This window comes from Elephantulus edwardii, unplaced genomic scaffold (genome assembly GCF_000299155.1).
Source record: "Elephantulus edwardii isolate Elephantulus edwardi_28Jun2011 unplaced genomic scaffold, EleEdw1.0 scaffold00003, whole genome shotgun sequence".
In the NCBI taxonomy this organism is placed as follows: domain Eukaryota; kingdom Metazoa; phylum Chordata; class Mammalia; order Macroscelidea; family Macroscelididae; genus Elephantulus; species Elephantulus edwardii.
In genome coordinates, this window is record NW_006399753.1 from 32,126,668 (window position 1) to 32,138,325 (window position 11,658).

The following is an 11,658-nucleotide window of genomic DNA, read 5'->3' on the forward strand; positions in this document are numbered from 1 at the left end:
TATATATTTATCACTAGAATTATTTCATTTAAACAACATTAACTTATCATTTTTTCTCCTCCATGTGCGAGTGGTAAATCATTACAACTGGACTGAGATCCGTAAAATGCATGTTTGAAGTTCTAAGAAGATATATGCCAAAGTGGACTATGTTCCTCCATGACTTTATTTTTTTTTTATCTATTCCAGCACTCATGTATGCAAGCATTTTTGGAAATGTTTCTGCAATTATCCAAAGACTATACTCGGGAACCGCCAGGTACCACATGCAGATGTTGCGAGTAAAAGAATTCATTCGTTTTCATCAAATTCCTAACCCTCTGAGACAACGGCTTGAAGAATATTTCCAACATGCGTGGACTTACACCAATGGCATTGACATGAACATGGTATGTATTTCTGTTTTCCAGAACTGAAGCCACACAGGCTTTATAACTAGCCAAAATTGAAAAGCCAGTCTCACCAGCTTTGAAATCCTTGCTTTTGTTTCCCTCCCTCTGGTGTTTATTTTCTCCCTGGAGATAGTCTCTCATTCTCAATTCATGGCATTGCATGGTGCTATATCTAGTTATACTGTGTGGCAAAGGCATTATAACATGATGCAAACTGTTATAACTGTGTGGTAGAGTTCCTACTTAGAGAAAGAATTATTTGACCTAGGACTTCGGATTTGATCACATGGCCTAGTTGCCAATTCCTAAAATATCAACTGGGCTCATATACATTAACATTCAACAACTAAATAGTTACAACTAAGATGCCCCAAACTGAGATCTTCTATTCTTTCTGAGAATCAAGATTAACACTCTTTAAAGCATAAAGCACTTGAATAATTGTAGGAGTGATTAAGGAGTTTATTGGAAAGTTTCAAGCTTCTTTAAGATTAATTTTTCTATATTGTAAACACTTAAGACTGTACCTTTTTACTGTACCTGATTTAATGCATTTTTCTTTCAAGGGAGAAATATGAATTCTTTCATAACTTTGAAATAGATTTAGCATTGACAGTCCCTTGTCATAAACCCATCTCTACTCTGTCACTATTCAAAAATCATCACAACTAATATGGCCCATAGAAACACTCCTGACCAGTAAGGAAATTTTTTCATAAACCTTTGGCCACATTGTTTGGCATTCAAGATGGATTTCAAAAGATAAATTACTGAACAAATCCAAATTCCGTGGCATATCATAAAGATGCAATGAAATTATTAAAAATATGTTTCCCTTCTACCTGACTTCTCTTTACTGTCTATAAGGAGCCTTTAGTAAGAACTCAGGAAAATTAAACATTGATATTTTAAAATATCGACCATATAGTGCAAATTGTTGCATTAATGAGCCTATACAATTAAGGTGGTATTTCCCTTAGACTAACACTAGACTAGCAAAACAAGTGCTCACAACCAAACTGCAGAAAACACTGCAAATATTGCCTAACTTTGAAATACATATTCTATATAGGTCAGTTTATTATAACCATATACCTATGTGATTTATTTGTATCTAAGTAATAATATGCCATAAAAAACTTTAAAGAGTTAATTGATTAACATATTTCCTATATTATGATAGCAAACTCCATGGATTATTTCTAACCATTCCCAAGAACCTTGTTAAGAATTCATTTGCTAAATTGATCTCACCAAGAAAGCACTTTAACCTCACAAGGAAGAGCACCTACAAAGTGCCTCTATCTATAACTATCTATCTATGTATAAGAATCTATAATTATTATTGTTTTAACAAAGATATCCGTATTTGGAAATTATTCTGGAATCTCTAAACTGGGTTAACTGAATTAGTATCAAGAACTTTGAATCAGCACACATATCATTCAATTTTGTTGTTCCAGACTGCCAGATTATTTCAATAGCTGCAATAAAAAGAATAATTACTTATTGTACCTCCCTTCTCCATAGAACTCTAGTTTTGTGACCATTTTGTGATAAAAAGGTCTATTTGTGGTAATTATTTACCTTTCATTGTTTGACTCTATTACCTATGATATGGTTAATATACCAGTTGCCTATTTACAATGTACTTATGAAAGATTTATCTCTTTCCTGTCTGCTTCACACCTTAACACATGGAATCACAACACCCACCGGTAAGAACAGGAGGTATTTCTATCCAATTTAATTCTCGTGTAAATTGTGGAGAACACTCTTGTTTTCTGTCAGGTTTAGAGCTTGTTAAGTGATTTCCAATGTTAGTTCTAATCTTTTTCTGCATGATGTAGTGGAGGAAACACAAAGCAAGAAGCTGGGGAAGATATTGTGAAAGAGGCCAAGTACAGAGCAGAACCTATTTTAACAAAAACTTGACCTCTAATAATACTTGCATACAGTTCCCCACTCCCATAAATACTTGCTTCTCTGCCCCATCCCCACCCTGATAAAGGCTATGGGTATACGGTTTGCATTAGATAATTGTCATAAAGAAAATGTCACTCTCATTATCCTCTATTTTCATGATATAGGTTCTTTTCTTTCCTCTCATCCGCATGCCTGTATTACATGATCCTGGAGTGTGTGAGCTCTAAACCATGTGCTGTTGAGTCTTGCATGTGGTTTTGAGAGCTTGCCTTTGCATGAACTTGTTTGTACACAGTGTCTACATTTCTCATCTGTGACTGAAAAGTGAGTACAAAAAATCAAAGTGCAAGAAACTGCAAACTCGACAAATGGAAAAATGCCTGGTTGTTAATTATGATATATAAAACCAAGTTGATTAGAGAAAAACAACTCAATCATAGACTTCTAAGAGGTAAAAACAAACAAACCAAAAAGCATGTGGGTTTATTTTACCTCCAGAATAGTTGTTAAATCCCAGTATCTTTCTGGTTTATCATTAGGTAAAATGCAGCTAAATAGCAGCATAAAGTTGTTTAAGTTTATGTATTGTTGTACATATAAATGCATCAAACACTTGTATTTCAAATCATTATCCCATATTACTTTATTTATGTATATCCTTATATATGATTTCTCATGAAAGCATTTCAGAATACCATTGTTACTGTTAGAAAATGTCCAAATGAAATACAAGGTTTTATTCACACTCTTTATTAAGCCAAAACTATTGTTTATGACCCAAAAAAGTTTGATTACTTCACGGAAAACAAAAGGGGAGTAAAGGTTTATAAGATCAAAGAAGTGCACACATACACCTTATTCTTTGCTTTTTTTTTTCTTTGTTGAAAAAGTTATTGCCAGAGTGTTCAATACAGAAAGCATTCATAAAATACTTACAAATTCACTTTTGGTTTTCCTAAATAGTTCAGAGTACAGAAAAGGAAAAGAAAGGCCAGAATAATGAGGCTGGTGAAAAGAGGGTATTATTTGGAATTTGATATCAGGTATAGGAATAACTAAAATCAGCTCAAAAAATAATCTGGTCTCAGATTAGGACTGAAGGCATTGCAGAAAATCAGTCAAGGAATTCTCTCAGTCAAAGTTGTCTTCTGATCCGGCCTGAAACTTTCTAAGGTTCACCAACCTTAGGTTCAGGTAAAACACACCACAGACTGAGAATCTTCCATGTCCTTGTCCTCTTAAATAGTGCACACAAGAGCCTACCTTGAGTGGAGAAGGACCTAACTAATCATGGTTCATGTTGTTTTGGGTAAAATTAAAGAAATCATTTAGGACAGGGACCACACCATAAAAATACCAAACACTTGCATGAAAAAAGAGTCACTAAGAGTAATTGACAAGGCATTTTATTTCTTACCTAAAAATCCAGCCCTTCTGCTTAATAATAATTGTGTAATAGGAAAACTAGAAAAAGGATTCAGAAAACCCAAACATTAGTTTGTAATATGCCACTAATCTTGAGCAAGTCACTTAGCCATTCTGTCATTTAATTAAACCAATTATTTTCAAACACTTTTGAAACAAGAATTCAGATACTCTAAAGTGGAAAAAAATTATTATGAAAGTCTTTTTGACTGAATAAATTCCATATTGAATCTTTATCAAGAAACACTGGTCTAAATTGCTATATAGAATTTTGATACCAAAGATTGAAGAAGACAGGTTCAGGTAAATGCTGTGACAAGAGTAGTGACTTATATCTTTGCAGCTTCTTGCTATGCGTCGAAGAGGTGGACAATGATTAAAAATGAAAGAAGAATTGATGCCTTTGATTTGTGGTGCTGGTCAAGAGTGTTGAACTTACTATGGATCTCTTAAAAAACAAATAGGTCTGTCTTAGAGAGTGTGAAACCAGGTTTCCCCTTGGAGTCAAGGAACTTGAAGCTTCATCTCACATAATTTGGACACATGGCCCGGACAGACCATTCCTTGGAGAAGGACATCATGCTTGGAAGAATAGAAGGACAGTGTAGGAAAGGAAGACCCCAGATGAGATGGATTGACACAATAACTGGGGTAATGGGATTAGATGTGTCAAAGTCAGTGAGACTGGCTCACAATAGGGCAGGGTAAGAGTTTTGTACATAGGGTGACTATGAGTTGCAGATTTGATAGTACATAACAATAACAACAGATAGGCAAATGTTTTATAAAGACAAACATGAAAGAAAAGAGGAAGGTTGAAAGCAGTGGTTTTGTAAAAAGAGCAAGGGCCACATGTGGACAGTCATATCTGACCTTTACTAACTCCACAAAGGGGAACTGTCCCTATCAACAATAAAACAATACAAAACCAATTTGCATGAGGTCATAAATGTCTCCCACACTCCCACACTATTTCTACCGATCTCAACACCAGCCTTACTGCTTTACAGTGTCCAATATTTGATACAAACTCACAGACCACACAAAACCATCCTGGGGATGTCAAAAGGCTATAATTTGGGTTAGTAGCAGAATACCATCACTTAGGCATGATAGCTTCTGAGATGTGCTCAGGCACCTCAGCTTTGAGCCTCACAGCTTTAGCCCATTGTTACAAAACTGTCAATCCTGTCAATTATACCTCTCCCTCACTCCACCCCAGCTCTCCAGCAAACCTGGGCAAAAGCTCTCAGCTTTGGTTCTGAAGAGGGTAGCAGTCACAAGGACCTCTCAGGTTCACGTCAAGTCTCTAGCGCGTGGCTGCTATAGTAACTACTCCCATTGTCCTGGTCTGACTGGCACAAGAATATATGGCTCCAAAAGACATGAATGGATTCTTTTGCTTCTTCTTTGCTGAGAGTGAGGTTCTCACTAATTCTGCCTCTGGAGCCACTGAATTTAATGGCAAGAGTAGCAAATGCCTTTGTGGATAGGCTAACACACACTCTTTGCATATTCCCACTCATCTGCATGACAAAGTCAAATTGCTAGGGAAGCCATTTTGGACAATAAACCATTGGTTTTGAGAGGTAAAAGAAAAAGGCAAGGATGAAGGGGTCTAAGTCATTTGATTTTATTTTTAAGTTGCATTTTAGAAACAATCTGACATATTTTACTTCATTTGGTTTCTGATTCCTCCATTAACAGTCATAATCATTTCTATCATTAATGTTGACATAATTACTAATTCCACGATTTAACTCTATGCCATCAAAATCCTTACTATTAGCATTCTCAACATCTGTTTAAATTAATTATTCCGTATCAGACATATTCATTCAGATATACTCCACTTACAAACTATATTGATATACCATGAACAAAATAATAATATTGATAATAATAATAAAAATAAAACCCAACTGCTATTCAGTTAATTTGGCCTATTATTGATTTTGTCAAATATTGTCAAATAATGCACAGTGACAATAGAATTAAATGTTGCCCATTTCTACATCATCTTCATAATAACTTCTCTGCTTGAGCATGCTGCTGCAGCTACTCCATCAGGGCATTAAGACTCTTCCCTGGCTCTATCCCGCTGACTGTCCACTTTACCAACCCTGATGTCTTTCACAATAGTTGGTTTCTTTCTTGATAGCATGGCCAAGGTATGTGAGGTAGTCTTTTCACCTCACTTCTAAGGAAGATTATTTCAAGACAGATGGTTTCTTCCTCAAACAGTCCATGGTGTATGCAGTATTCTTTCAAATTGATAAATTCCTCACCATACATCATACAATTTTCATGTGCATATGAGTTGATCAATAATACCATATCTTGATTCATGTACACTTTAGTCCTCAAAGGGACATCCTCGCCCTCCAGCATTTTTAAAAAATCCTTTGCCAAAGTCTAATAATTTGTAGTTTGATAAATCTATCTAGTTAATTTGCACTCACCTCATTACAATAAATTGTGTCATATTGGGTTCATGGTTGTACCATAGTCTCAAAGTGGAAGAGCTCATGGAATTCAAGACTGTCCTGTTTTGAAAGCACTCTGCTAGGTCTTCCTTCTAAAGCACCTCTGAAAAGACTAGAGCCATTACCTATTCAATTAGTAGCTAAGTGCTTAACCATTTGCACTGAAGAGAATGCATTTACAATTCATTCTGCTAAAATTAGTAGCAGACTAATTAATTACAGTGTGCTCTGGTACCCTGGTGGTAAGAAGTTGCACTGCAATCCCAAAGGCACATGGTTCAAATCCCCTTCTGTGCAATTAACTGCCTCTGAAAACCCGCCAGTGGGTCAGCTATGGTTCAGTTTTGACTCCATGTTACACAACAACAACAATTCCAGAAAAGAGGACATCAAGTGTTCCAAATGTTTGATATGCTGTACCACTCCATGATTGTAAACATCAACTCTTCCTCCTTTATTCAGTTTTCCCACTCCTCTGTGTCCTTCGAGTTCATTCAGTGGTTTGTGACAATGTCTCACAGAGACTCAAATGTGTCAGGGAATTGGCTCACCCTGTTGTGGGTGATACAGAGACTCATAAGAAAGGGGCTAGGATCCTATAGACTGACAGTTGCAATGCAACTCTATGCTGTGTCTCAGAAGATCCAGATATCCCAAAAGAGAGCTAACGTTGAGCTCCCATGAGCTTATATAAGTGTCTAGTAGTGTAGGGCTTGTATCTCACACTGTTTATCCTTAATATAATAAATAGTTCATCAGAAAATAAAAAGTTAATCAATAACTAAGGAAAGACATTTTGAACAATAAACCTTTGACACTACAGTGAAATGCAATGCTGAGCTATTTTAGTAATGTCCAATTAAGCAATTCATATAAAAATTAATTTTCTGACATTGAACCCCATCAGAAATACAAAACCAAAATGTACAGTATGGTTTATTCACTATATTGTTCATATCCCTCCTTATGCTTTCCAACAATTCTTTATATAAGGAAATAGATAAATTTGTTCAAAGAATACTCCTTACCGATAATGTGCTAAGATACAAATAGCCTTAAGAGTACAGTTTTAAAAGTACATACACATGGAGGTTGGTAACAAGTTGGATTGAAGTAATGATTTGCAGACTGATGACACGATGATACCTTTTGGGTATCTATGGAGCAATGCTTAATTATCATGTAGGAATAAATGTAAAATAAAATATGTTCCAGAAAACACAAACAGGACAAACCTAGAGAGGATTAAATCAGCCTGCTCCTTGGAGGTAAGGATTCTGAAGCTCTGTCTGACATACTTTGGACATGTTACAAGGAGAGACCATTCCTTGGAGAGGGATGTCATGCTTTGGAGTGTAGAGGGATAGCATAAGAAAGGAAGGCCCTCTATGAGGTGGATTGATTCAGTGACTGGGGTAATCAGGGTGAGTGTTTTGGAGACAGTGAAATTGACATAGGACAGAGCAGGGTTTAGGGCTGTTCGCTATGAATCACAAGAGACTTGACGGCACATAACAGAAAACACTTTTAGAAGTATTTCAGCAGCATATTTCTAGCTTTGAGTAAATTGAGCAGATAGTAATGTTTTGCACCAGCAAGAATTATTAGCATACAACCTTGTTACTAACAGCTATCTAATACAGCAGTAAACTACATAATAGGTACTTAAGAAAGGGCAAGAGTCATATGTCCATCATATTTTACACCAAGGCTATATATCCTAGCCTTGAAAATACAACAGGGAAGAGTGGTCACCACCTGGAATCCTCTGAACTGAAGCAATAGCAAGCTTTGATATTTTAGGGTCACAAAGGCAAAGGCATTTGCTCAGTGATCTTTCACAAATAATGATGGTCACTTCCTACTAATCTCCAGCTATAATCAAGAAATGATGCTACCCTGCTTCTGTGCAAAGCAAGTTTGCTCTCCTTCAGTGATTTCTGAGCCAAAAGAAATCATGGCCTGGGGATTTACCCACAACAAATTGTCAGTGCAGAAACACCAAGCTGAAGTAAGTGATGCACAATCCAGTGTATTTCAGTTTCTCCAAGTATTATTAAATTTCCTCTTAAAAGTAGCAAAATAGTGAAAATAATCTTTCCATTAATTTTATAAATCCTTAATAGAATGATACTATTTCAACAGGACAGGACTCTAGAATGTACTTTCTTATACTAAAGGGTGTGATGCAAGTAAAAATATTTTCATTAGAATGGGAGAAATACCATAGAAATTCAAACCAAATGCACTTTGTTGTTGTTGTTCTGTATCGTCCAGTTGGGAACTGCCCATAGCTGACTCTCCATGTTTTCAGAGAAAGTAAATCTCACAGAAGGAGATTGCCCATCTTTCTCCTGCAGAGCAGTTGATGGCTTTGAATCACGTGCTTTTGGGTTGGCAGCGCAATTCCTTACACTAAGCCTCCAGAGATCCCTTCTTGGGTGTAAAATGATTTAATAATCAGGAGAGAAACTCTGGTGGTGTAGTCAGTAAATTATACGGCTGACTCAAAAAATGTGAGTCTCTGACAGCTTGAATCCACTAGTGGCTCCCCTGGAGAAATATGGAAAGCCTCCTCCCATTAAGATTTATAGCCTCAGAAACTTGACTAAGGGTAACTTTGTGTTGGAATCAACATGATGACAGTGAGTTTTGAGGTTTATTTAAATAATTAAAGTAGTAATCCAGAATGATTGTACGAAGCACAATGTGAATGGAGGATGGTGTGAAACACAATGTATAAGAACTTTGTAAGCAAACCACTATAATTTTTTAAAGGTAGTAATTCAATACTAAAAATACCTGAAAACTAAACTCACTTCCCTTGTGTCAGTTCCAATTCCTAGCAGCCCTGCAGGATAAAGCAGAACTATCACAGGATTTTAAAGACTTTAACTCTTTCTAAGCATGGACTGTTTCATCATATTCCTTAGAGTACGGGGTTTGAGCCACTAATCTTTTAATTAGCAGAGATTCTAAGCCAAAACCGAAGAGAAAAAGAATATGAATCTTAAAATAGATTTTGGAAATTTGGATATATAATTTTAACTGTCTTTTAGTTCATACAGATACATTGTTGTTGTTGTTGTGGTTGTTGTTGTTGTTATGTCCTGTCAAAGTCAGAACCAGCAGGTTTTTCAGAGGCTGTAAATCAAATGGAGATTGCCCATCTTTCTCCCATGGAGCAGCTGGTGGATTTGAACTACCTGCCTTTTGGTTGGCAGTTCAACTCCTTATCCTTTAGGCCACCTTTGCTGTTGTTGTTGTTAGGTGCCGTTGAGTCCAGTATAACTCATAGCAACCCTATGAAAAACAGATCTGAACCTTTCCTTATCCTGTACCATATTACACATTTATCAGATTTAAAAGTCAAATTATCCATAATTATCCCTAATATAAAAGTTAGTATTTTCTACAGAGAATGAATTGCCTCTCCGTGCACTTAGACCTTTTATTATAATGGCATATATAAATTGTAACCCAAAATGTCAGAATTTTGTATCTTCTTAATAAATGGTGAAAATATGTAGGAGAAACTCAATAAATTATATAACCTTAATGTAGCAGTAATTCTAGCCTTTTAGATTTATCTTAATTCTTTTTTCTTTTTTTTGGTTTTTTTCCCCATTATTATCCTTATAGATAAATGGATAGAAAAATGCATGATCATTGCATCTTTTTCTGCTGGTTAGATCTAATGTTAACAGTTTGGGGGATTTTGAACTTTGTAAACCTGATTTTAATCTGTGCCAGTGCAATAGTTTTTGTTTTAATTTGTTTTGTTGTTGTTAACAAAACACTCTTAATGTGCATCAGGAGCTCCTGTTGGTCCCAGGAGAAATCCACCTAGAAATGAAAACTTATCAGTAAAATTACATAGTATGTAAGTTATATGCTATTATGTATTTTATCATTTTAGTATATAATTAAATTAACGTAGGAAGTTGTGTTTTATCAGAATGAATGCATTTAATTGTATATACTAATCAAGAGATAGTTTCTCCTGGGGATAGATCAACTCTGATAACTAATTTTTTTTTACATTCTAGAGGAATATGAAATAATTTACATACATGACATAATCCATTTGCTCTAATATTCTTAGATCTGTATGCTCTACAACACATCGTGCCAAAACATGTCAGTGATTAGCAACTTCTATCATTATGTGTGATAAGTTCAATACTCTCATGGATATCATAAGGAGTTCTAGGCCATGCAGTCTTCTCCATACCTCATTATTTCTTTTACAGTGAAAACAGCTTCACTTTCTACTCTTAAATATTACACATCATTACAAAAATATCAAGAAGAACTTTTAATAATTACCTTTGATCCTTCTAAGGATTATCACCATGCAATATTTTATTTCATAGGCTGATAATAACCTCTTTCTTTTGGAACTCATCTTCTCTGATGATGCAAATACACATACAATATGAACAGATTTTATGTGAATGGAATCATAATATTCATGCTACTTTTAAAAAGAGATACTTTATAGTGCAAACTTCTAAAACACTAGTTTTAAATTTTAATTTGCATCCCCATTTCTGTTCTCCCCAACCATATCAGCACTTTCTGCAAACATTATCCACCACTCATGTACATAAACTTATACAATACTCCCTATAGTAATATAAGTACACAAACATTACATATACAACCACATGCATGTATTGTTTATAAAAATATTCAATTATATACAGTTGATGTTTTTATATTGATTGTGGAGCCAAGAAAACTAAAGCTGCTAACAATCGCAATCTCTTCACCATCTATCATGATGCTGCCAATTGGCCCAGTGGTGAGAATCTTTGTTTTCTTGATGTTGAGCTTTAGCCCATATTGAAGCCTGCAGTCCTGGACCTTCTACATCAAGCGCTTCAGGTCCTCCTCAGTTTCAGCAAGCAGGGTTGTGTCATCTGCATAATGCAGATTGTTGATGAATCTTCCTCCAATTCTGATGCCACATTTCTCCTCCTGGAGCCCAGCCTCCCAGATAATCTGTTCTGCATATAGATTGAAAAGGTCCACGTAGTGTTTCCTTGCTCCGTTTTGATGACTTCCTCGTGGTCCAAGTACACATAAGCACAATCTAGTGTTCTGAGATTCCCATTTTTCTCAGAGTTAGCCACAGTTTGTTGTGGTACATACAGTCAAATGCCTTTGCATAGTCAATGAAGCACAGATAGACATTCCTCTGATATTCCCTGATTTATCCATGAATTAACCAACAAAATTATAGCAAACATTTGTGTCTTGCCAGACTAAGTGCCACTTTAGGAATTCAATTTGTTTTTTTTAATTGTTATTAAATTTGGGAGCTCAGGTGGCCTAGTGGCAAGAAGCTGTAACTACAGTCCCAGAGGTGCACGGTTCGAATCCACCAGATGCTTTGCCGGGGAAGGAGGGACAATCTCCTCCTG

At 35.8% G+C, this 11,658-nt stretch overlaps 1 protein-coding gene across 2 annotated transcripts in view; it reads left to right on the forward strand.

Annotated features, from left to right (window-relative positions):
- The window catches only part of KCNH7 (potassium voltage-gated channel, subfamily H (eag-related), member 7), a 759,623-nt gene that overhangs the window by 678,463 nt on the left and 69,502 nt on the right, over window positions 1-11,658 (forward strand). The window contains exon 9 of one of the 2 annotated variants that reach the window (XM_006879356.1): window positions 190-389. In XM_006879356.1, coding sequence (XP_006879418.1) covers window positions 190-389 — 200 coding nt within the window. Of the gene's footprint in view, window positions 1-189; window positions 417-11,658 lie in introns of those variants that run through there. The other variant, XM_006879357.1, reaches the window with a different exon arrangement.